The sequence below is a fragment of the Magnolia sinica genome, chromosome 9, assembly GCF_029962835.1.
Source record: "Magnolia sinica isolate HGM2019 chromosome 9, MsV1, whole genome shotgun sequence".
Classification (NCBI taxonomy): Eukaryota; Viridiplantae; Streptophyta; class Magnoliopsida; order Magnoliales; family Magnoliaceae; genus Magnolia; species Magnolia sinica.
The window spans coordinates 29,984,938-30,012,404 of NC_080581.1; the positions used below are offsets into that span (position 1 = coordinate 29,984,938).

The 27,467-nt window shown below is 42.2% G+C and overlaps 1 protein-coding gene and 1 non-coding gene across 2 annotated transcripts; both read left to right on the forward strand.

The window, feature by feature from the left end:
* Nucleotides 1–593: 593 nt before the first annotated feature.
* LOC131254925 (putative receptor-like protein kinase At3g47110) lies at nt 594–5,763 on the forward strand. The gene is made up of 2 exons (XM_058255629.1): nt 594–3,294; nt 5,321–5,763. The coding sequence occupies exons 1-2, from the start codon at nt 993–995 to the stop codon at nt 5,761–5,763; spliced, it is 2,745 nt and encodes a 914-aa protein (XP_058111612.1). The 5' UTR covers nt 594–992.
* Nucleotides 5,764–26,697: 20,934 nt separating this feature from the next.
* LOC131257244 (small nucleolar RNA R71) lies at nt 26,698–26,804 on the forward strand. Its single transcript, XR_009177256.1, has one exon. It is a non-coding gene; the product is annotated as a small nucleolar RNA R71 (small nucleolar RNA).
* Nucleotides 26,805–27,467: the final 663 nt, after the last annotated feature.

Consider the following 27,467-nt stretch of genomic DNA (forward strand, 5'->3'; position numbering starts at 1 on the left):
AGAAGCTTTTAGTGGTAGGCTATCAATCCCCACTGCTTCCCTTGGTGTGGTCCAATCAAGGCTTTAATCTTCCTATTTGTTGGGATTGTGCCCAAAAATGATATTTCAAAATGGATGGACGGTATGGATAAAATATATACATCACGGCGGGCCCCATAGAGCCCCTGACAGGACCGTCCGTCTCTTGCACGTACCGGTGGTGGTAGTACTGAATCGGCGTCCGTTCCGGACACCGACCTGGTTTGGTATTTACCAAAAAATAAAAAAAAAAAGGGAGGTTATCTGGAACCAACCAAAATCATCTGAAATAATGAGTCGGGATCCTCTGTTATCACAGGTCAACAGAGAATTCCTGTTACCCTACTCGTTTTGCGTCCGAAGCTGTTTATTTATTTATTTTTTTTTTTGTGAGTAGTGACGTGGACCAATGAGAAATAGGGTATCAGGAATTCTCTGTTGACCTGATTACAAAGGATCTGGACTCTGAAATGATACAGTAAACTGGGACCCACCAAAATCATCTGATCATTTTATTATAAGTAGGCTCCTCAAGTCATTTAAGGGCTCTGAATCCACTCCATATTTGTCTCGCTTTGGCTTTCCTTCATTCACAAACACTGTTATGGAGCTCCCACCCATGACCCTATTGGCATTTTGGTCATTTCTCCTTCTCTCTTCCACTCACGTTCCATGCTTCTTCGCATCAGCCGCTCACTTCTCCAACGAAACCGATCACCTTGCTTTGCTCCACTTTAAAGATCTGATAACCGACGATCCTCTCCATTCATTGAGCTCATGGAACCATACTCTCCACTTCTGTCGCTGGCAAGGAGTCATTCTCAAAGGGTCACTGCCATCCTCAAAGGGTCACTGCCTTGAATCTCACAAACAAGAACTTGGTGGGCCCCATATCTCCCTTCATAGGGAACCTCACCTTCCTCAAGAGAATCGATCTCTCAAACAACTTCTTCAGCGGACCGATTCCTGAACAGATGGGCCAGCTGTTCCGCTTGTGGTATCTCGGTCTGGACAATAACACACTCACCGGAGAAATTCCAACATATCTGACTCACTGTTCGAAACTCGAATTCCTTTATCTTTTGCAGAATTGGTTGGCAGGGAGGATTCCAACTGAGATTGGCTCTCTATCGAAACTCACTGTATTGGCTCTTGGTGAGAACAATCTTACAGGAAGCATCCCACTTTCACTTGGAAACCTTTCGTCTCTCCTTTTCCTTCATCTCACTAGAAACAGTCTGGATGGCAGCATACCAGATGACCTTGGTCGGTTGGCAAGCTTAGAGTTGTTTTACATTGGTCAAAATGAACTGTCAGGTAGGATTCCACCCCAGCTATACAATCTCTCCTCTATTAAGTTTTTGGACGTGGGATTGAACAGATTGCATGGAAACCTTCCTCCTAACTTAGGCCTCACTCTTCCTAATCTCCAAGAGCTTCACGCAGGAGGAAACCAATTCACAGGACCCATACCAATTTCATTATCCAATGCTTCAGGACTCGTAACTATTGATCTTGCTAACAATAGCTTTAGCGGATCTGTACCTTCGAATTTTGGAAGCCTCAAGGGTCTGTCTGAGTTACGTTTGTGGGGTAATAAACTTGGAATTGGAAAATCTCATGACTTGATTTTTCTTGATTCTTTGACCAATTGCAGTAGCTTACAGCTGCTGGATGTAGCGGGTAATCATCTCAGCGGTGCGTTGCCCGACTCCATGTCTAATATTTCGACCCAACTGACTTGGCTATCTTTGGAAGACAACAAGATATTCGGAAGCATCCCATCTTGGATTCAGAATCTTGTCGGCTTAACAGTACTGGATATGGGGTATAACTTTTTAACAGGTACTATTCCCATTGGTATTGGGAAGCTTAACAAGGCAAGGAAGCTTTGGTTTGAAGCAAATGAATTATCAGGGCAAATTCCGTCTTCCTTAGGCAACATCTCCCAATTGTTGGTACTCAGTTTATATGAAAACAATCTATCGGGGAGCATACCTTCAACTATTGGTAATTGCATAAACCTGCAATTCATATACCTCCACAGTAATAAGTTCAGCAGTAGCTTACCCAAACAGCTCTTCATCTTTCCATCTTTGATTGAACTTCACATTGGAAATAACTCTTTTACCGATAGTTTGCCAGTCGAAGTTGGTTACTTGAAAACTCTCTCAGAATTGAGTGTTTCGAATAACAAATTGTCAGGAGAAATTCCAAGCTCTCTAGGCAATTGTCTCAGCCTAGAGTATCTCTTGTTGGATGGAAACTTCTTTCAAGAAGCAATTCCTCCAACATTTAGTACTCTAAGAGGCCTTCGATACCTGGATCTTTCACGCAACAACCTTTCTGGGGAGATTCCAAAATATCTGGAGAAGCTTGCTCTAGAGTCTCTAAATCTATCCTTCAATAATTTTGAGGGTGAATTACCGAAACAAGGGGTCTTTGGAAATGCCAGTGAAGTTTCAGTGCTCGGAAATAATAAGCTTTGTGGGGGTATTCCAGAATTAAATTTGCCTCAATGCTCTAGCCAAGCTTCCAAGAAACAGAGAAAGTCTCTTGCATCAAAAGTAAAAATCTCAGTTGTTGTTATTGTCCTGTGCCTTATGTTAGTATCATGTATCTTTGCCACTCTTTATTGGGTAAGAAAGTCAAGAAGGAAACCTGTTGATGTGCCTTCTGCAGAGGATCCTTTCGTCACCATGTCTTATGCGGAACTCTTTAAAGCAACGGATGGCTTCTCTTCTGCCAATTTGGTCGGCACCGGAAGTTTTGGCGCTGTATATAAAGGGGCTCTAGATCGTGATGGAACTAGGGTAGCAGTGAAAGTATTCAACCTTCAACAACAAGGAGCTCTGAGGAGCTTCATGGCTGAATGCGAAGCCTTAAAAAACATTAGGCATCGGAATCTTGTTAAGATCTTAACTTGCTGTGTAAGCATTGATTTCAAGGGCAATGATTTTAAAGCTCTAGTTTACGAGTACATGCCCAATGAAAGTCTAGACAAGTGGTTGCACACAGATGGTCATGAGCAGCTTGGAAGGAACTTGAAGTTTACTCAAATGCTAAACATAGCTATTGATGTGGCTTCTGCACTGGATTATCTGCATAATCATTGCCAAACGCCAATCATTCATCGAGATTTAAAGCCAAGCAATATTCTTCTTGATGATGACATGATTGCTCGTGTGGGTGATTTCGGGCTAGCCAGGTTCTTACCTGAGGTTTCTCAAACTAGCTCGGTTGGAATCAAGGGATCTGTTGGATACATCGCTCCAGGTAACAATTTTGTCTATTACCTTATCTACTTTCTTGTATATGAATACATAAATATGAAAACAAACGCACACCCACCTATTCTGGCTATTTCCTTTACAGGAGACTGATATGCATATGAAATCTATTCTAACCAACGGATGCATTAGTTCATGTTAGGCCCAAGGTCCAAAAATCAGACTGGTCTTGATTTAGGTGAACCATTCCAAGGGAAGCAATTGGGGAGAGGGATGCCCACCATTATTTTATGGCCCACTGTGAAATCCACTCCGATCATTATAGATTCATCATCCCAAGTAAGATTCAGGGCCAAAAATTAGGCTAACCTATGATTCAAGTGGGCCACATCAAACTAAAAGTTAGGAGAGAGGACAACCATTAATTTTTAGAGGGTCCACTACCATGGTAATATGAAATCAACTCCAACCATTAGCTCGCACACTAAAATAATGCCGAGGCTCAAAAATCAGACCCATCCATGATTCAGGTGAGCCATACGAATTGAAACAGTTTGGAAGGTGAGTGTGTCCCTGTGTATTATTTCAAATTGTGTGGTCTACCTAAATCATGTAAGGGGATGTGATTTTTTGAACCCTGGTGTGAAATACAGTGACAAACCTCGTGATCTAGTTGGATTTCAAATAAGCATCTAATCCGGTGCAATAGATGGGCCCCATCACAAGGATTGCCTCATGAAAAAATCAACCATCAAATAATTGAGCAAGTCTATTTATCAATGGATGGTCATTGTTTTTTATAGATGTGATCCACCTGATGGGTAGATGGAGCTGATTTTTGTAGTGCAAATGATCCTCATGGTGGGCCTAACCTATTGGATTGGTTGGATGTCGCATTCACTTAAGAGGTTGTAGGTTATCCGTTGGGTAGAGCGTAACTTGTGGTCCAACTAGTTGGACATGAAACATTCTCTCTACACACACCCCCAAAAGGTGAGACCACACCCCTAGTAATTGTATGGACAAAAAGGTATTCTAGACCCCTACATATCTCTACGCTAATCTACTTGGGTGTGTGGGACAAGGTAATCCCAACATGAAGACAATCTTGCACAAAAGTAAGGCTCATCCACTCATATGGGCACTTTTAAGAGGTATACCAAATATACTAATTCAAAGCATACATGTGGTTGGAGCATCTCACGCTCACGCTCACTTCTCTAGGTTCTCATATGGATGGATTCTCTTGGTGATGCATGTACCGGAAAAGTACACATGTGATCATGGTATGCACGATAAAATCATAGCCATCCATGAGTTGGGACCATGTCAAATATATGCACTGGGATAAGATTATGCTTCTGAGTTGAATAGGTAGATTTGTGTACATTGATCAACCACATGTACCTTGAACATGAAACAATAGTCAAGTTTTTCTAAGCTTCCAAATTTTCCCATAGGTATTGCTAATTAATAGAACTTTTTACTGTATTGGCATGGTATTTTTATACTGGGTCCCACTTGTTGAATGGCTTAGGTTTTTATAGGCCTCCACATATGACTAATGCCTATTCATTATGTGGGTTGGCTTGATCATTCTTGTGATCAAGTAGGCCACCTCTTGTACATTGAATGTGGAATACTGGTAAATCTTACCTGAACCTGATTTTATCTGGTTTCGCATCCTGAAAGAATGACCTCGGATGTAAAGGATATACCCAACAAGGTCTAGATAGACAAAGCAGTACTCACTTGCACCCCACATTAATCACATCATAGTAAGATATAAAGAATTATTTCTTATAATGTCTTTTGTTAAGATATGTGTTACACAAAAATCATAACAATAAGTCTTTTGTTCAGTTGATGATTGACATGCTAAGTTCTTTCACTTTAGTAATTCTTGAACAATTTTGAATATCTTTGTAAGCACTTAAAAGTTCATAGCACACTAATTGATGTTAGAAATTTAGATCTTTAGAATAGAAAAAATGTTAATTACTTGTTTAAATAGAATATTATTTGTATCCAAATGGTCGCTTACATTCTAATATGAGATGTATAAATTACAGAATATGCAATGGGCAGTAAAGCATCTACACAAGGAGATGTTTACAGCTATGGAATCCTTCTATTGGAGATGATCACTGGAAAGGGGCCAACTGATGGCATGTTTATGGACAATCTAAGCCTTCATCATTTTGCTAAGTTGGCTTTGCCTAAACGAGTAATGGAGATTGTTGAGCCACGACTGCTTATAGAATACACTGAAGTTACTCAAGGCAATGGAAATCATATCAATACAAGAAATAAAATGCATGAATGCTTGATTTCAATGGTCAAAATCGGTGTGTTGTGCTCTTCAGAGTTTCCAAGAGAACGAATGTGCATGAAAGATGTGGCTTCAGAAATACATACAATCAAGAACCAGTATCTCGGGGTTAGGATCCATAGAGACATCCAAGTTAGATCACAAATATTAGATGGTGGTTTGTCTTACCTCAGTCATTACTAAGTTATTATGTTGAGAAATATTTTCAAACAAAGTTACTTTGTTGATTACATTTCTAAACAAGCTCTGGATATAATTAGTCTTGGGTTAAGAGCGTACTTGTATTCATATCGGTTATATCAGAAGATGTGTTTCTTTATCTTTATTTCATATTATGCTAAACAATGAATTTAATAAGAAAAAGACATTATCATATTATAATAAGAAGAATATTGGGTTACTAAGATGTTTAATTGTTAATATATTTTATGAAAAGTTTTAAAATTGATGATTCAATAGTAAGAAATTAGTTTAGATGTTGGACTGCTAACTTATTATTAGTCAATCAGTGTTTTTATGCAGGCATGCTATGTCACGCCCCAAACTCAGAAACCGGGCTCACAAAATTTTCGATCGCCGAATCCGGTGCCGACAGCCTCCGTAGAACCCCATTCTCGGCTCCTGGCACCCAATTACCAGTTTTCGTACCTGGGATCCCACAAGGAGGATTTCAAGCATGATTTGATTAGTAATGAGCATAACCATAAGCATAACCCACGAACAATAACCACAAGAACACCATCACAAAATCCACTATGATAAAAAACTTTTAAGTACAATGCGTATGAAGGAAAATACAATATAGTGAAAGTAACAAAACTCCAGAAGCTCGGTTGTATCCTCCAACTGCGGCGAGACTATGGTTGCGACTGCATCCTGGCGTCACTTACACGCATCGATCGTGTATAAGCTTATAAAAAGCTTAGAGGGCGGTGTAAGTGTGTGCGCAATATAAGCATGCTCAGAATATAAGGTCAGAGTAATGTGGAATCATGCTGATGAGTACATAAATGTAATTAGCCGTACCAAGACTATGCGGTGCAGGATATGAACGCTATCGGCCATTGCACGGCCATGCGATGCGAGATGCAACTCAAGCATGCCAATCCTCATCATATATCAATACAGTTCTCGTTCTGGATATTCATCGGGGTTTAGTACACTTCAAATGGCATGCCACTCTCCTAGCCGCATAGTCCAAGTGAGCATAAGAAACCTCACTATCCGCCTGGCCGATAGTCTGCCAATACCTATCCGGCACGTTGATAGCGGACCCATTCACGAGCTGTTCAAACTCAGCCTAGTATTGCCCCCTACCCTCGGGCGAGTAAGGCCACACCCCTTTCCAACCGACCACGACAAGTGGGAGACGCGGCCGCCTGGTATTCGGCCCTCGTGCGCTCATATATCCACTCGGTCTTGACGTTGGAGTCATCCTCTGGTACCATTAGGTTTATGGATTTTCACCTAGGGACATCTATGGTGCCCCGATGCTTACTAACAATATTTTCGGTATCCGATCCTACCATTCATGATGTGTCTGTGGAGGTCATAACCCTGATGTTGCTAGGGCGTATAGAAATCATGCCATACAAATGCAAAGTGCATGAATCACACTACCAGTCATGCATCAATCTTGCACGTACCGCGCGCTCATAAAGGGTAACTCCGCCTATCAGGGAGTCCATAAACAATCTGCCCGAAGGCATATGCTATGATCAGTCACTCCTCATATCAAGCATACATATGATGCGTATGCTCATGAATCATGAATCTATACTAAACATGTTATGTGGTGATGGGCTCTGTCATAACGAAGACGGGCCTAGACGACCTATGTGCTACAAGTATGGGCCTATCAATGGGCCCTATGGAGAGTCATAATGTGGACATTGCTCCTTACAATGTGGACATCAAACCAACATTGCTCCCAAGGCACGACCTGCCATGAATCATACATTGCAATGGGCCTTAAGTACATCCTATTGGGCCTCGACCCAAGGACCCAAATACATCAAGTGGGCCGCATAGCATGGGCCCCATATCTATATCAAGGTGAGCCTCAATGGGCGAGCCACAAATACATCAAGTTGGGCCTAATCACAGGGGCCTCATATGTGTGTGTGTGTGTATATATATATATATATATCGAATAGGCCACACCAATTGGGCCTTACATACATGCAATGGCCATAATCCATGGGCCTTGCATGCATCACAATGGGCCTCATAACCTGGGCCATAAACATGGTAAATGGGCCACATCTCATGGGCCACGCCCAAATCTAAGTGGTGACAATGATTCCCACCATTAAAATCCCCAAGGCCTGCCATAGCATTTATTTCCCATTCATTCTGATCGTAAGGTCCTAAGGGACTTCAATGGTAGCCGTTCAATCCTCACCGTGCATCGTATTCCACATGATAAATAGATCTATCTTATTTTTGTCTCAAGCCTTAAAATTATTTTTTTTCAAAAATGGTTGGATGGTTTGGATGCAACACATGCATCATGGTGGATCCCATAGGGGCGGGAAGGATGGACGACATATATGAGGTACATACTTCATGGTGGGGCCCACACTAATGGAAGGTGTGGATCACAATACATACATCAATGGGTGCCATGTGGGGCCCACCATGACAAGGTCACAGAAACGTGGGGCCCACTGTAATGTTTATTTTCCTCCCAACCTGTTGATGAGGTCACGTGGACCTGGGGCCCACCATAATGTTTGTTTGCATCTAACCTGTTGATAGGGTCATGTGGACCTGGGGGCCCACTGTAATATTTATTTCTCATCCAATCTGTTGACAAGGCCACATAAACATGGGGCCCACTGTAATGTTTATATGTCATCCAAACGGTTGATAAGGTCACACTGACCCGTATGAAGAGGAAAAACAAATATCATCTTGATTCAAAACTTTTGACCCCAAAAAGGGGTTTCAATAGTATACATTCAATCCCACTGCTTCCTCTGTCATGGGCCACCTGAGCACTGGATATGGCTTATTTTTAGGTGGCCCACAGCCAGGGAGGGTGGCCAACAAATGGACGACGTGGATGTACAAATCACACATCATGGTGGGGTGTGTGGGGCCCACAGCTAGATCGTGGGTCCAGCCTGTCCATCCACCCGCCAGTGCAGGACGCTGCTTCTTCTTTTTTTAAAACAAAAAAACCATTTTCTCATGGTTTTTCCATGGTAGGGCCCACATCAGATCGATCCAACCAAGCCATTGGATTCTACGGCCCATGATCGACGAAATGAGACCAATATGCAATGTGTTTTTGGCAAATAGAAGGATCAAAGTGGGTTTCAATGGTAATACCGCTATTTCCTATGGTATGGCCCGCCAGAAAATGGGATCAACTTCATTTTTCGGCTCAACGCCTAAAATAGGCTGAGCAATGAAATGGACGGCGTGGATTATATACATACATCAAGGTGGGGCCTGCATGAGCGGCCCACCATTTCCTTCCCTTCCCTTTTTTTTGTTTGCTCGTTAGTACACTCCCATGTCAGTACACACACTCCATGTTAGCCAACCTTATCACGTCCAGCGTCCAAAGACACTGGACGGCCTGGATAAACAGGGACGTCATGGTGGGTCCAACATGCACGTGGCCCACCTGCATGTATATACATATATAATATATATCTTATATTATATATATACAATATATATATTATATTATATATACCATATATATTATATAAAATATAATATATAGAAAGAAGGGTGTATTGGGTCCATCTAAACAGTGGATGGTGTGGATCATCACCTACAATAGGGTGGGCCACACCGTCTGATGTTGATGGATGGGGTAGATATAACACATATTGGTGGGATCCACACCATCACAATGAAAAGAGGGGGAGAGAGAGAGTGAGTGAGAGAAATAGAGAGAAATAGAGAGAGATCGGTGGAGTGGAGGGACCCTGCCACTATGGGCCCCTCTTTAATCACAAACACATACATCAAGTGGGTCCCATCATAAGTGGGTCCCTTAAAGAGAGAATTAACGGTGGATCACCCACCTACCAACCTTCTCCTTGCTTCCTTAGCCTCCTTAGCTTCTATGATCAACCTCCAACGGTGGATGATGGAGTTTTGATGTTGGGGATGAGAGATGAGAGGGTGGGCCACACTTGGCTTGGGAGAGAGGAGCTTGGACATATGAAATTCTTACTTGGGAGAGTGTTTAAGAAAATAAAAGAAAGAAAATAATAAGAGGGATGGATGGAGTGGTGGTTGTAATGAAGAGGTATGGGTGAGTTTGAATTTTGGAAAAAGAGGAATGGGTGGGGAGAGAGAGGGTTGACTTGTGGAAAAAGAGGGATGGGTTGTTGTGCTTGAGGTATGGTTGTGCTTGACATTGATTAATTGATTGATTGATGGGACATGTTGTAAAGATTCCCTCGAAATTCATAACACACGGCGTTTCTTCGGAACGAACGCTGGCTCACATCTCCTGGCCTGGGCATTGATTGGGTGCGCGAGTCGCGGCGTTGGAACCGCGGCGATGATGCGGTCGCTATGATACAAGTTCTGGTTCGAACCGACTTCGGTATGTGGGACCCGGCTTAGGATTGTACGCAAACATTGGATACTGGTCGAGAATTGCCGAAATTCGACCGGGAGGATCGCGGAAGCCAATGGAACGATACAGACTAAGATACGGGCCTTACAACTCTCCCCTCCAAATAAAAATTTTGTCCTCAAAATTTACACAATCATTGCAAGTAAACATAACTCATAATAGAAGAGGAAATAAGACACCATTGTATAAAATCAGAGCCAACATACAAGATACAACATATAATCAATCATCAAAGAGATGGGGATAGCGCTCTCGAATCTCTGCCTCGCGCTCCCAAGATGCCTCATCAACTGAATGGTGACCCTACTGAACCTTCACCAAGGGAATGACCTTGGTCCGGAGGACCTGCTCCTTCCAATCAAGGATACGAACTGGCTGCTCAATGTAAGAAGCATCTTCACAAACCTCCAACGGCTTCCAATCAATAATAGGAATGATGTCTAACCCACACTTCCTCAACATAGAGACGTGAAAAATGTTGTGGACGTCAGACAACTGAGATGGTAAGGCAAGCCGATAGGCTACGGCGCCAATGCGCTCAGTGATCTCGAAAGGTCCAATGAATTTCAGAGCAAGCTTGTCCTTCACTCCAAATTGAACAATGCCCTTCATGGGCGAGACCTTGAGATACACGTGGTCCCCTACATCAAACTCAAAGGGACGACGCTGGTGATCAGCAGAACTCTTCTGCCGGCTCTGAGCTGTGCACATCCTCTGCTTGATGATATCGATAACCTCTGACGTCTACTGCACAAGCTCGGGACCTAGGAGACGTCGCTCTCTGACCTCGGTCCAACAACTCGAAGATCTGCATGGTCTGTCATACAATGCCTCAAAAGGAGTCATGCCAATGGTCGCCTGATAGTTGTTGTTGTATGCGAACTTAGCCAATCGCAGATGCTCATCTCAGTTACCCCCAAAGTCAATCACGTAGGCCCGAACCATGTCCTCAAGGATCTGATTGACCCTCTCGGTCTGGCCATCTGTCTGCGGGTGATACGCGGTGCTGAACTGCAAATCAGTGCCCATCGCTCTCTGAAGGCTCCTCCAAAACTGAGACGTGAACCTCGAGTCTCGGTCAGAAACGATTGAGACTGGAACGCCATGCAGTCTCACAATCTCCTCGATGAATATCCTCGCAAGCCGGTCCAAAGGCCAAGTCGCACGGATCGCAAGAAAATGTACCGACTTCGTCAGACGATCCACGACAACCCTGGTGGCGTCATGACCGCACTGGGTCCTCAGCAAACCCATAATAAAGTCTGCAGATACGTGCTCCTACTTCCACATCAGGACGCTCAACGGCTGCAATAGACCAGGGGGTCTCTGATGATCTGCCTTGACATGCTGGCATGTGTCACACTCGGCCACAAAACTGGCGATCTGGCGCTTCATCCTCGCCCAATAATACTGTCTCCTCATATCACGATACATCTTCGTCGAGCCAGGGTAGATAGAAAACCGCGATCGATGTGCCTCGGTCACAAAATCGGCCTCTGAAGAGAAGCTCACCATCAGAATCAATCTTTTTGACTCTCAGATGCTATCTCTGCTCGATAATCCTGTAATGACTCATCTGTCTGCTGAGCCTCGATCACCCTTGCGACAAGAGAGGATTGAATCGATAGGCTCGATAGCTGAACGATAAAAGACTGCAGACTAAACTCAAAGTCGTACTCTACTATATCCTCGAGCATCCTCCACTCCTGAATCATCATATGTGCCACCAGGCCTCGTGGCTAACTGCTGAGGGCATCTGCCACCACATTCACCTTACCTGGGTGGTACTGGATGTCAAAGTCATAGTCCTTTAGAAGCTCCATCCAGTGTCTCTGTCTTATGTTCAGCTCGGACTAAGAGAATAGATACTTCAAGTTCTTGTGGTCAGAGAAGAGCTCAAACCTGACCCCATAAGATAGTGTCTCCACACCTTCAGTGCGAAGACGACTGCTGCCAGCTCCAAATCATGCGTGGGGTAGTTCAGCTCATGGACTTTGAGCTGATGGGACGCGAAGGCTACAGGTCTGTCGTGCTGCATCAGGACAGCACCTGAACTAATACGTGAGGCATCGGTAAATACAACAAGTCCATCACTCCCAGAGAGAAGAGTGAGGACAGGAGCGGAAGTCAAACGGTCCTTCAGCTCCACAAATGTCTGCTCATATGCGTCAGTCTAAACAAAATCTGCACCCTTCCGAGTCAACCTAGTCAACGGGGCTGCAATACGGGAAAAGTCCTTAATGAAACGCCGAAAGTATCCCGCTAAAACGAGGAAACTACGGATCTCGGACGCAGTCGTGGGCTGATTCCACTGGCGTACTGCCTCAACCTTCGAGGGGTCCACTGCGACACCCTCCCTCATCACCACGTGACCGAGGAATCTCACCTCCTCCTGCCAGAACTCGCACTTCTCTAGCTTTGCATATAGCTGGTGGGCAAAGAGGGTCTGCAAAGCGATCTCCAGATGCTGTATATGGTCCTCACAGGTCTTCGAATATATCAGAATGTCGTCGATGAAGACCACAACAAACTGATCGAGATATGGACGGAAGACCTCATTCATCAACTGCATGAAGACTGCGGGCGCATTGGTCAGTCCGAAGGACATGACCTGAAACTCAAAATGACCGTAACACGTCCTGAAAGCCGTCTTCGAGATGTCCTCCTCTCGGACACGAATCTGATTATAACCGGAACGCAGGTCAATCTTCAAAAAGAACTGTGTACCCTGCAGCTAATCAAATAAATCGTCTATCCTCAGGAGCGGGTACTTGTTCTTGATCGTGACCCGGTTGAGCTCCCAGTAATCCATGTAGAGCCTCAACAAGCCATCCTTCTTCCTGACGAAGAGTACTGGTGCTCCCCACGATGAACTGCTTGGACAAATAAATCCCAACTCACACAACTTGTTCAACTAGCGCTGTAGCTCACGCAACTTCATCGGTGCTGTACGGTACGGAGCCTTCGAGATAGGCACGGTACTGAGCACAAGATCATTCTAAAACTCAATATGATAGCGCGGCGGCAATCCCGGAATCTCCTCGAACACATCAGGGAAGTCACAGACCACCGGCAACTGATCAATACACAAGCTAACGGGCTCCTCGACTGTATAAGACATCAAACATGACAACGGCTCTCCTCTAGGCTCGGCGACAAACTAAAACTGTGGCACGCCTGGTATGCAGAACGTGACCGTCCTCGCGGAACAGTCTAAGATAGCGTGGTACTTGGTAAGCCAATCCATGCCTAAGATAACGTCAAAATCTGACATCGACAACACGAATAAGTCAGCGGGCAAAATGATATCACCGATTAGAACAGGGCAAGACGAACAAAAATGCCCTAATACTGTAGTCTTCCCCAAGGGCATCGATACGATCAATCCCTCACTAGCAGACTTTATCGGCAATCCAGTCGATCGGTAAAAACCCTCAGACATGAATGAGTGCGAAGCACCGGAATCAAATAACACTCGGGCGATGCATGAAGAGACAGGAAGTATACCCTCAACGACTCCTTCGGAAGCCTGTGGGTCCTGCTGAGCCGCATAGAATCTAGCCTGAGCTGGCTGGAGAGGTGCCTGTCGCCTCTGAGGTCTCTGGTATTGTTACTGCCTCTGCGGTGGCCTGTACTGCTGTCTCTGCTACTGCTGGAGTTTCGGCGACTAATGTAGCTGCGGTCGCTGCTGATAAGGTCGCTGTTGCTGTGGGGGCTGCTGCGGTGCTCTCGGCTGCTGTGGTGCTCTCGGTGGCTGTAGATGAGGGCGGGGGCACTCAGACAAGTGGTGCCCTATCCCACCACATCCAAAATAAGTCCCTGAAAATGGCTGCTGGGGTGGCGCTGAAGGTGCTGCTGGTGCCCTAGCAAGGGGGTGGCTCGTGTACCTCTATGGCCATCGATGCTGATGCGAGCTACTAAAGGGGGCCTACCTCTTCCGATTCTGACCCCTCCTTTGATCTTAATCGCTCTGTGAGTCGGCCCACTCAGTCTCATAAATCTGGGACCTTCGCACTACCACCTGGAAAGTCGGGAGCTCATGCCCAATAACACGGCCTCGAAGACCGTAACGTAAGCCGTTCTCCAAACGGTGGGCCTTCCACCCCTCATCATCAACCATATGTAACGCAAACCTCGATAGTGCCACAAAACGGGCCTCATACTACGCCACGGTCATGTCCCCCTGCACCAGAGTCTCGAACTCCAGTGCTCTCTGACGTCGAATGTGGTAAGGGAAGTACTGCTCCTCGAATCGGTTGATAAAGTCCTCCCATATCCAGACATAATCAGGTCCTGCAACACGGGTAATAGAGGTCCACCAGTGCTCAGCCTCGCCCTGAAAAAGAAATACTGCCAACCGGACTCGCTGTTTAGTCGTACATGATATGGTATTAAAAATCTTCTCCACATTGGAGCACCATCTCTCAGCTACTATCGGATCTGGCTGGCCTTGGAAACGCGGAGATTCGAGTTGTCGGAACTCACGAAGAAAGGCACTCGCGCAACCTGAAAACGCGAAAATACAATATAGTGAAAGTAACAAAACTCCAAAAGCTAGGCTGCACGCTCCAACTACGGCGAGACTATGGCTGCGACTGCATCCTAGCGTCACCTGCACGCATCGATCGTGCATAAGCTTATAGAAAGCTTAGAGGGCGGTGTAAGTGTGTACGCAATATGAGCATGCTCAGAATATAAGGTCAGAGTAATGTGAAATCATGCTGATGAGTACATGAATGTAATCAGCCATACTAAGACTATGCGGTGCAGGATATGAATGCTATTAGCCATAACACGACCATGCGATACGAGATGCAACTCAAGCATGCCAATCCTCATCATATATCAATACAGTTCTCATTATGGATATTCACCGGGGTTCAGTACAGTCCAAATGGCACTGCCGCTCTCCTAGCCGCACAGTCCAAGTGAGCGTAAGAAACCTCACTATCCACCTTGTCGATAGTCTGCCAATACCTATCCGACACGTCGATAGCGGACCCATTCATGAGCTGGTCAAACTCAGCTTAGTATTGCCCCCTACCCTCGGGCGAGTAAGGCCACACCCCTTTCCAACCGACCACGACACATTGGGAGACGCGGCCTCCTGGTATTCTGCTCTCGTGCGCTCATATATCCACTCGGTCTTGACATTGGAGTCATCCTCTAGTACCATCGGGTTTAAGGAATTTCACCCAGGGACATCTATGGCGCCCCGATGCTTAGTAATAATATTTTTGGTATCCTATCCTACCATCCACGATGTGTCTGTAGAGGTCATAACCCTGATGTCGCTAGGGCGTATAGAAATCATGCCATACAAATGCAAAGTGCATGAATCATACTACCAGTCATGCATCAATCTTGTGCATACCGCGCTCGCATGAAGGGTAACTCCGCCAATCAGGGAGCCCATAAATAATCTGCCCGAAGGCATATGCTATGATCAGTCACTTCTCATATCAAGCATACATATGATACGTATGCTCATGAATCATGAATCTATACTAAACATGTTATGTGGTGATGAGCTCTGTCATAACAAAGACAGGCCTAGACGGCCTACGTGCTACAAGTATGGGCCTATCAATGGGCCCTAGGGAGAGTCATAATGCGGACATTTAACCAACATTATCCTTACAATGTGGACGTCAAACCAACATTGCTCCCAACGCACGGCCTACCATGAATCATACATTGCAATGAGCCTTATGTACATCCTGTTGGGCCTTGACTCAAGGACCCAAATACATCAAGTGGGCCGTATATCATAGGCCCCATATCTATATCAAGGTGAGCCTTAATGGGCGGGTCACAAATACATCAAGTTGGGCCTAATCACATGGGCCTCATATGTATATATATATATCGAATAGGCCACACCAATTGGGCCTTACATACATGCAATGGCCATAATCCATGGGCCTTACATGCATCACAATGGGCCTCATAACCTGGGCCATAAACATGGTAAATGGGCCACATCTCATGGGTCACACCCAAATCTAAGTGGTGACAATGTTTCCCACCATTAAAATCCCCAAGGCCGGCCATAACATTTATTTCCCATTCATTCTGATCGTAAGGTCCCAAGGGACTTCAATGGTAGCCGCTCAATCCTCACCGTGCATCGTAGTCCACATGATAAATAGATCTGTCTTATTTTTGTCTTAAGCCTTAAAATTATATTTTTTCAAAAATGATTGGATGGTTTAGATGCAACACATGCATCATGGTGGATCCCATAGGGGTGGGAAGGATGGACGGCATATATGAGGTACATACTTCAAGGTGGGGCCCACACTAATGGAAGGTGTGGATCACAATACATATATCAGTGGGTCCCATGTGGGGCCCACCATGACAAGGTCATAGAAACGTGGGCCCATTGTAATGTTTATTTTCCTCCCAACCTGTTGATGAGGTCACGTGGACCTGGGGCCCACCATAATGTTTGTTTGCATCCAACCTGTTGATAGGGTCACGTGGACCTCAGGGCCCACTGTAATATTTATTTCTCATCCAATCTGTTGACAAGGCCACATAAACATGGGGCCCATTGTAATGTTTATATGCCATCCAAACGGTTGATAAGGTCACACTGACCCGTATGAAGAGGAAAAACAAATATCATCTTAATTCAAAACTTTTGGCCCCAAAAAGGGGTTTGAATGGTATTCATTCAATCCTACTGCTTCCTCTGTCGTGGGCCACCTGAGCATTGGATATGGCTTATTTTTGGGTGGCCCACAGCTAGGGAGGGGGGCCAACAAATGGACGGCATGGATGTACAAAACACACATCATGGTGGGGCCCACGGCTAGACCGTGGGTCTAGCCCGTCCGTCCACCCGCCAGCGCAGGACGCTGCTGCGTCCTCACCAGTAGCAGCAGCGGTTGCTTTTTTTTTTTAAAAACCATTTTCTCACGGTTTTTCCATGGTAGGGCCCACATCAGATCGATCCGACCCAACCATCAAATTCTACGGCCCATGATCGACGAGATGAGAGCAATATGCAATGTGTTTTTGGCGAATAGAATGATCAAAATGGGTTTCAATGGTAATACCGCTATTTCCTATGGTATGGCCCGCCAGAAAATGGGATCAACTTCATTTTTCAGCTCAACGCCTAAAATAGGCTGAGCAATGAAATGGACGGTGTGGATTATATACATACGTCAAGGTGAGGCCTGTATGAACGGCCCACCATTTCCTTCCCTTCCCTTTTTTTTGTTAGCTTGTTAGTACACTCCCATGTCAATACACACACTCCATGTTAGCCAACCTTATCACGTCCAGCGTCCAGAGACGCTGGACGGCCTGGATAAACAGGGACATCATGGTGGGTCCAACATCCACGTGGTCCACCTGCACGTATATACATATATAATATATATCTTATATTATATATATACAATATATATATATATATTATTATATATACCATATATATATTATATAAAATATAATATATAGAAAGAAGGGTGTATTGGGTCCTTCTAAACAGTGGATGGTGTGGATCATCACCTATAATAGGGTGGGCCACACCGTCTGACGTTGATGGACGGGGTAGATATAACACATATTGGTGGGATCCACACCATCACAATGAAAAGAGGGAGAGAGAGAGAGAGTGAGTGAGAGAAATAGAGAGAAATAGAGAGAGATCGGTGGAGTGGAGGGACCTCACCACTATGGGGCCCTCTTTAATCACAAACACATACATCAAGTGGGTCCCATCATAAGTGGGTCCCTTAAAGAGAGAATTAATGGTGGATCATCTACCTATCAGCCTTCTCCTTGCTTCCTTAGCCTCCTTAGCTCCTATGTTCAACCTCCAACGGTGGATGATGGAGTTTCGATGGTGAGGATGAGAGATGAGAGGGTGGGCCACACTTGGCTTGGGAGAGAGGAGCTTGAACATATGAAATTCTTGCTTGGGAGAGTGTTTAAGAAAATGAAAAAAAGAGAATAATAAGAGGGATGGATGGAGTGTGGTTATAATAAAGAGGTATGGGTGAGTTTGAATTTTGGGAAAAGTGGAATGGGTGGGGAGAGAGAGGGTTGACTTGTGAAAAAAGAGGGATGGGTTGTTGTACTTGAGGTGTGGTTATACTTGACATTAATTGATTGATTGATTGATGGGACATGTTGTATAGATTCCCTCAAAATTCGCAACGCGCGACGTTTCTTCGGAACAAACACTGGCCCACTTCTCCTGGCCTGGGTATCGGTTCGGTGCGCGAGTCACGGCGTTAGAACCGTAGCGACAGCACGGTCGCTATGAGATAAGTTCTAGTTCGAGCCGACTTCGGTATGCGGGACCTGGCTTAGGATCATGCGCAAACATCGGATACGGGTCGAGAATTGCCGGAATTCGACCGGAAGGACCGCGGAAGCCAACAGAACGATACAGACTAGGATACATGCCTTATATGCTGTCCTCACTTACTCGGCATTTTCTTACTCTCCTTTAGCATTTGTTTGATTAAGGTGCGATTTTACTTAGATTAGATAATGCATATAACTTAAAGTCACCACTAGCCAAATGAGGGTTACAATCTAGGGTTTGTTAGATATCGTAGAATAACACTTATGGGTTGGGAAATCATAAGACTCCCTATTAGAGTTCTGGCACTTATCTCACACACACTATAATCTAATCCTAGCCATAACAAATCCAGATCAACCTTAGGTATTAAAAATTTAGATCTAATACAATAGTTAATTTATTCACTTTGTGGAAGTATGTTCAACAAAGATAAAACAATCAAATAAACAATAACCAATAAAGTAATCACAAAATGCATAAGATAATTAATGTAGAAAATCCTTGCAGGTAACAATTATGGCACAAAACGATAGAAATCCAATATAATTAAAGGCAATAGAGTTTACACCACTCATTACAATAGAAACCCAATCTCCCCTTACAATGCGCACCTAGAAAAAATCTAGCCCCTTGAAAAAAAATCCATTCCCATGCCCTTACAAATGTAGAAAATTGACTCACCACACAAAACTCTTGCCCTTAGAGAGAAAGCACTCGTATAATATAAGCCATAATCGAAAACGGACTTAAATAGCACGATTTGTACTAATCTGTGTAACTTGTCAGTTGGACTGAATGGGACCTTCAGTCAAATCGAAATAAACCACCTCACATATTTTGATCAAAATGAAAATGTGCAAATCTTCATTGAAAGAAAACTAAGAAACTTTCCCTAATTCAGTTGGACCGAAAAGACACCAGTTGAACTGAGATAGAGCTTCTCTACACTAACAGATCGGAAGAATCCAAGGCATCCCATACAATAATCTCCACATTGACTTGCATTTTGATAAGTCACAGTTCATAACCCCAAGTGTAGGGTCGCGATGTAGTAATAATCTCGGCAATACTAAGGTTGAATCCATAGTGACTGAAACTTGTATGTTTCTGAAATTAACTAGAAGTAGAACTAAAAGAAGATGTGAAACTAATTCTGAAGTATTTGAGAGAGTAATTGTGAATAGAGTAATTAAAACTAAGAATTTAAAGGTGAAAACTAGGGTGCCAAGGATCCACTTGTAGTGATCAGGGAGCCCTCTTGCTTGATTCAAGTGACACAATTAGAATTGGAGTCTTATTCTATCAAATTAGAAAATATATCAATAAAACCAAATCTGAACTTTCATTGACCTAATTCTCAATGAAGGAGAACTATGATAATTGGCAAGGATTCCATCACCAAGCCATGCCTAGGAGACAATGGCAAACAATAGGATTTACCAATCCCATAATCTCAAAGCAGGAGAATTGTGAAGATTATGAAGGATTCCATCACCCTACCATGTCCAAGGGATGATGATGAACAACATGACTTATTAATTTCACAATCTCAAATTAGGATAAGAAGATACTCAAAGCTATTGTAGATTTACTATAATTTGAGTCACAATAAACCATTAAAAACTGAAAATATTCCTTAAATATCAAATTAAAATCCAAGGAGTTCAACATAAACATAGATCAAAGCGATAAAAACATCCAATTATGCTAAAAGCTTCACCTCTTAGCCCTAGCTAAGAGGTTTATCCAAGCATAGATATGATTGGATCTAAAACCCTAGAAGAAAGCATGAAAATAACTCAAGAAAAAGAAGAAAAACTCTTGGCAACAACTTGTCCACCCTTTTGCTCCACTCCTTAAACCCTAGAAGATGCCTAGGAACATCATAGTGAGTCCTATTTATAGTTGTGAAACTCCAACTTTCGTACCTAGTTGGAAAACTTTAGAAACTGCCTCAAATTTAAGCAGTTTGCTAAAATAAACTTCACTCTGCACAGTTTTCCAAAATAGACTTCACTTTGCACAATTTCACAAAATGACAGAGTTTCAGAATACGCTTTTTAAGGATGATTTCAGGATTCCTTTTCCTCACTTTAAATCTTTGATTCTCCTCATTCCTCACTTGGTTTTCTTGGATCTTTGGCATCTGAATTCTTCAATCTTGCTCTCCTAAGATCCATCCATTGCATTATTGATTCTTGAGCATCAAATCCATGCTTTTATCACCCTTTTCAATCTAAGCTCTTAAATTCACCTTACAGCACAGACATGAGTAGAATAGAACATTATGCATTATCATGTTCATAAAACTAAGATATAAATGGAGGATGATATGCAATATTTGACCCTTAATACAATCCCCAACCAGCATTTTGCTAGTCCCAAGAAAAGTATGCGAAAAATATTTCAAGAACCACAGGATAATTTCTATAAGCTTAAGTGGTTTAAAAAAAAATAATCTAGATAATAGAATTCTAAAATACATCAATGTTGTGTATTATCTTCTCCTAAACTCTAGCACTTGGTATGTTTCATAATCAAGTTCGAAACATTAATCCATCAATTAGAACAGTTCCAAACATTGAGTTCCATGGGTGCAAAATGAAGTCTAGACTTATCATAATCAAAGGTTCAATTCTTCATTTCATGATAACATTGGTAATCTAAAGAGCATTTAAGACAACCAAAACCAAAACCAAAACTTACCTTACAGTTCATAATTCCCTCTTTTATTCCTCCAGCTTTTGATTTTTCCATCGATGGCTTTAACGTTATGTCAACCTTTTTAAAGATCTTTAATAGGTGGCCTTTTCGAAGACAATTATTTCTTAACTGGATATTATTATTATTATTATTATTTTACATGATGGATAAATTCCCTAGGTTGGTTCCTTTCATGATAAATAATTACCAAGTTAACAATTCAATATTGACTGAAGCTTTAATGTGAAGCTAGATGTGACATATGACATCATGACTCAATCAATGTTTAGAATTCCTAATCATGGATTAATAATTCGAACTTACTTTGAAATCTCCAAGTAACTGAATCCAAGAGAAATAAATTATCAACATTAAGCATCTTAAACTTCAATTTTTTTTAAAAAAATTTCTTGCAATTTTTGCTCAAAGACTATAAAAATAATTGATTAGTTTACCTAATCTCCCATCCCCAACCTAAAATCTATATTGTCCTCAATGTAAAAGAAATAAGCATATAATGCAAAAGAGGCAATGAAAAGAAAAAGGGAAGGAATAGGAAGATAGTACCTGAAGAAGGAATTTTGAGGCTTTACCTATGATCTCAGTACGAAGATGGGTTAGCACAAAAGACTCAAACTGACAATAAGAAAACTATCATAAATAGCGGAAAACAAACTATCCTAAATAGCGGAAAGGAAACTATCCTAAAATAGTGAAAAGTAATAAACCTAACAACACCTCTATTAGACTAGGAGGTTAATCCTGATAAATAGGATCATCAAGAGGTGTGGATAAGTCCTCTGAATCAAAATTTTCAACAAATGACTTTAAACGATGTCCATTCACTTTGAAATCATTGTCATTATTTCGATTTCGAATCTCGATGGCCTCATAAGGATAGACATTAATAACAGTGAAAGGGTCGCTCCAACAAGATCAGAGTTTTTCCGAAAAGAGATGTAACCAAGAATTGTACAAAAGGACCTTCTGACCTGGTGTGAATGGTTTTCTGAGAATGTATTGGTCATGAAACACCTTCATTCTGTCCTTGTAAATTCTCAAATTTTTGTATGCGTCATTCTGAATTTCTTTGAGTTCATTTAACTAGAGTTTGCATAACGAGCCAGCATTGTCGAAATTGAAGTTCACATTTTTAATTGCCCAGTAGACCCTATGTTCCAACTCCACAGGTAAGTTGCAAGCCTTCTCATAGGCAAGTCTAAATGGAGACATTTCAATAAGGGTTTTAAATGTATGTAAGCCTATAAAGCATCGGTCAATCGGATTGACCAATCCTTGTGGTCAAAGTTAAACGTCTTTTTCAAAATGTGTTTAATTTTTCTATTGGAAATCTCAGCATACCCACTTGTTTGTGGGTGGTATGGAGTGCTCACCTTATGAGAGATGCCATATTTCTTCATGAAGTTCACAAATGGCCTATCACAAAAATGTGAGCCCCCATCACTAATGATGGCTCAAGGCGATCTGAACCGGGAAAGGATGTTTTCTTTTCAGAATTTAATGACTATTTGATGATCATTGTTCTGACATGGAATCACTTCGACCCATTTAGTGACATAGTCTACTGCTAGCAGAATGTATAAATTCTCAAAAGATTGGGGGAATGGTCCCATGAAATCGATGCCCAAGCAATCAAATGCTTTTATGATAAGATTAGGGTTTAAGGGCATCATATTTCAATGGGTTAATGCTCCCAATTTCTAACAACGCTCACAAGCTTTGCAAAACTCATGAGTATCTCTGAACATAGTGGGCCAGTAAAAGCCACACTGAAAAATCTTGGCTGTGGACTTTTTAGCAGAAAAGTGATTACCACAAGCCTAAGAGTGAATGAAGGAGATGACACTTTGGTGTTCATTATCTGGTGCACATCTCCTTAAGATTTGGTCTGGGCAATATTTAAACAAATACGGATCATCCCAAAAAAAACTTGCATACCTCGGCAAATGATTATTTCTTATCTTGCGATGTCCAATATGTTTGCGTGAAACCTATGGCAAGATAATTAGCAATATCAACAAACTAAGGTGAGTGGGAGACTTTAAATAATTGTTCGTCAGGGAACATGTCATTTATCTATGTTGTCTCAAGGGAATCAGGGAGATCAATGCGAGAAAGATGGTCAGCCACTACATTTTCTACTTCCTTTTTATCTTTTATTTCCAAATCAAATTCTTGGAGTAGAAGGATCCACCTTATCAAACGGGGCTTAACATCATTCTTAGATAGAAGATACTTGAGTGCCGCATGATTAGTATAGATGATGATCTTGGATCCGATCAAGTAGGACCTAAATTTGTCTAAAGCGTATACTACAGCTAAGAGTTGCTTCTCCGTAGTAGAGTAATTTACTTGGGTAGGATTTAAGGGTTTACTTGCGTAATGTACAACATAGGGGTTTTTTTTTTCTTTTCTTTGGCCTAGTACCACCCTAAGAGCCTTGTCAGATGCATCACATATAAGTTCAAAAGGAATGCTTCAATTGGATGGCTACATAATAGGTGCAGTGGTTAGCATGCCCTTGAGCTTAGAAAAAGCTTCCTGACATTACTCAGTCCACTCGTATGGTACATCCTTTTGAAGTAGATTGCATAAAGGATGAGAGAGGTGACTGAAGTCCTTTATGAATCTTCTATAAAATCCGGCGTATCCCAAGAAGGACCACACGTCTCGTATGCTTTTAGGTAAAGGTAAGTTAGAGATAATCTCAATCTTACCCTTATCAACCTCAATTCCTTTGGATGAGATGATATGTCCTAGGACAATTCCCTTACGAACCATGAAGTGGCACTTCTCCCAATTCAATACCAAGTTCTTTTCTTCACATTGCTTCAACACATTTTTTAAAATTTTCAAGCATTCGCTGAAGGATGGACTAAAGACCGAGAAGTCATCCATGAAGACCTCTAAATATTGCCTCACTATATTAGAAAAAATACTCAACAAACATCGCTGAAAAGTGGCGGGGGCATTACATAGACTGAATAGCATCCTTCAGTAAGCGAAGGTGCCGTACGGACATGTAAATGTTGTCTTTTCCTGATCTTCAAGGGCTATCTTGATCTGATTGTAGCCTGAATATCTATCAAGGAAACAATAATAAGAATGACCAGCTAGTCTTTTCAAAATTTGATCAATGAAGGGCATGGGAAGTGGTCTTTCCTCATGACAGTATTCAACTTCTTATAGTTAATGCACATTCTCCAACTGGTAGTGGTCCTAGTTGGCACGAGTTCGTTATTGGCATTGGCTATGATGGTGATTTCAGACTTCTTAGGAACCACCTGAGTCGGACTCACCCATTGGCTTTCGAATATTGAGTATATAATACCCACATCCAATAGCTTAAGAACCTCGGCCTTAACCACTTCTTTCACGTTTGGATTTAGTATACATTGTGGTTGCCAATAGGTCTTCATATTATCCTCAAGATGAATGCGGTGAGTACAAATTAAAGGGTCAATTCCCTTGAGGTTTGTAATCGACCATCCAAGAGATCCTTTGTGCTTAATGAGAGTAAAGATAAGCATACTCTCTTGTTCTTGCTCCAGGTGGGAAGAGTTTACCACCGGGTATGTCTCATCTTGACCTAAATAGACATATTTCAAATCAGAGGGCAAAGGTTTTAGGTCAAGCATCGACATCTTAAGGTTAGATGGTAGAGGCACTACATTAGTTTGGGGCAATTCTTCAAATTGTGGCCTCCACCTATTAACTTCAAGTACCGGCACAGTATCAAGCATGACACCTGTCTCCCTAATCACATCATCATCAAAATTATGGGTGTGGGCTAGACACATCTCTAGAGGGTCAGAGGATAAGATCAGAAAAGTTCTATCTTTTACGAAAGGGTCAATCAGGTTAATATCATGGGAATAGTCATCTTCCTCTGGCTGTTTGCCTGTATTGAAAAAGATATTTAACTCTAATGTCATATTTCCAAAAGACAAACCCATGACTCCATTCTTGTAATTAATGATTACATTTGACGTGGTAAGGAATGGGCGACCAAGAATGACAGAAATTTGAGTGCTTATGTCCACGATGAGTTGAGTATCCAAGACGATAAAATCTACTGGGTAATTGAATTTGTCAACCTGGACCAACACATCCTCAATTATCCCTCTAGGTACACGAACTGAGTAATCGGCAAGTTTTAATGTGGTCCGAGTGGGTTTTAATTCACCTAGACCCAGTTGTTCGTAGACCAAGTAAGGGATCAGATTTACACTCGCTCCTAAGTCAAGAAGTGCGTGCTCAATCCGATAATTCCCAATTACACAAGCAATGGTTGAGCTACCTAGATCTTTATATTTCTGCGGTACATCTTGCTTCAGGATAACACTCACTTTTTCTGTTAAAAAAATTCTTTTGAATATTTTGCCATATTTTGGTCGTATATAAGTCTTTCAGAAATTTGGCATATGAAGGTATTTATTTAATGACATCTAGTAGAGGAATATTGACCTTCACTTATTTCAGCACCTCTAGAATGTCCTGAGAGTTAGAGAGTGGTTTTGGTGCAATCAACCGTTAGGGGAATGGTGCAATCGGCTTTCCCTAAAGTTCCGATTCTAATTCTTATGGAGCAGTGCTAGGTCTATTAGTTTCATCTATTTTCAGGTCCTTACACTTTTCAGCCATTATGGGAATAGATTTGTCAATTGTTTTACCACTCTTAAGGGTGGTGATAGACTTGGCATGCTCCATTTGATTTAAAGAGCTTGGATCACTTATTTTGTATTGCGGTTTAGGATTGGGGAAAGGTTGAGCAGGAAGCATCTCCTTCTCTATAACTATAACACGTGAATCCATCTTTTGCATAAATTTTGTAAGTTCTCGTAATACTTGGGTAAGCTCTTGAGTTTGTGTGAAATTTTGAACTAGTTCCTCTTGAGGCTTCCCTTGATTTGGAATTTGATTAGGGAATCCTTGAGGAGTAGTAGTTTGTCCATTCCTCCAACTGAAGTTTGGATGATTTCTCCAACTAGGATTGTATGTATTAGAGATGGGTTCATTGAAAGGTCTTTGGTAATTATTCATGACATTAGATCACTTATTCAGTACCTCTTAAAAAGCAGGTATTGTTGGGCAATTTCTAGTTGTGTAAATGTTGCAAGCACAAATACCGTAAACAGTTTCCTTAGCATTATCCTTCTTTAGTTCCATGGCTTTGAATTTCCTTATGAGATTAGCCACTTTAACATTAATATCATCATCCTCTTTCAGAAGGTATATTCCGCCCCTCTCCTTTGATTGAGTGGGCGTAGAAGTGGTGCTCAATTTTGGGGAGGTGTCCCATGATTGTGCGTTTTTAACAAGTCTGTCCAAATAATTCCACACATCATTGACATTTTTATTCATGAATTCCCAATTGCATATTGTCTCAGCCAATTGGTGCATGGAAGATGTCAGTCCATCATAGAAAAAGTATGTAATGCGCCACGTTTCAAAACCGTGTTGTGGGCATGAACTGATAAGATTCTTGAACTGCTCCTAACATTAAAAGAATGTTTTATCTTCCTTTTGGGTGAAGTTCATGATTGACTTTCTAAGGGTGTTCGTTGTGGAAAAAATTTCTTTATGAACTCCCTTGTCATGTCATTCCATCTACCAATAGATCGAGGACATAGTGAATGCAACCATGTCTTAGTTTTTTCTTTCAAAGAAAAGGAAAAGAGTTTCAATGTGACTATGTCATCAGACATGATAGGAAAATATAAAGTGGAAATGATCTCATCAAACTCTTTCAGGTGTAAATATGGATTTTCATATTCAAACCCATGGAATTTTGGAAGGATTTGGATCCCCCTTGGCTTGATATTCATATGTCCCATATTTTTTAGAAAAACAATGCATGAGGGTGTGCTCAGCCCCGACAATTGTAAATAATCTTATAAAGTACGAGGCAAGGGTGCTTGATGCACCTCATTCTCATCTTAGATTTCCTCAACCCTAGGTTGAGGTGGATATGGAGGTTGATTGGTCGGTTGATTGGCAGCCATAACTTCAGTTAACTTTGTGGATCTCGAGTGGTGTCTAATCCTGTGATGGATAGATAACCCCTCAACCAATCCTCCTTCACTCAAGAGACATCGAGTATTGTTACGAACCTACTTGGGTATGAAACACTCCCAGCCCTCAATTTCAGAATCTAACCTAAACCTAAAAGAAAAAAGGAAATAGAAATCTAGAAATAGAAAGAGAGAGAATTAGAAAGAA

What these genes read in the sequence shown, in the direction of transcription:
- LOC131254925 (XM_058255629.1), top strand. Translation starts at nt 993, where the DNA reads ATGGGCCAGCTGTTCCGCTTGTGGTATCTCGGTCTGGACAATAACACA. An exon ending in TGTTGGATACATCGCTCCAG is followed by an intron (nt 3,295 to 5,320) that starts GTAACAATTTTG and finishes TATAAATTACAG; the next exon opens with AATATGCAATGGGCAGTAAA.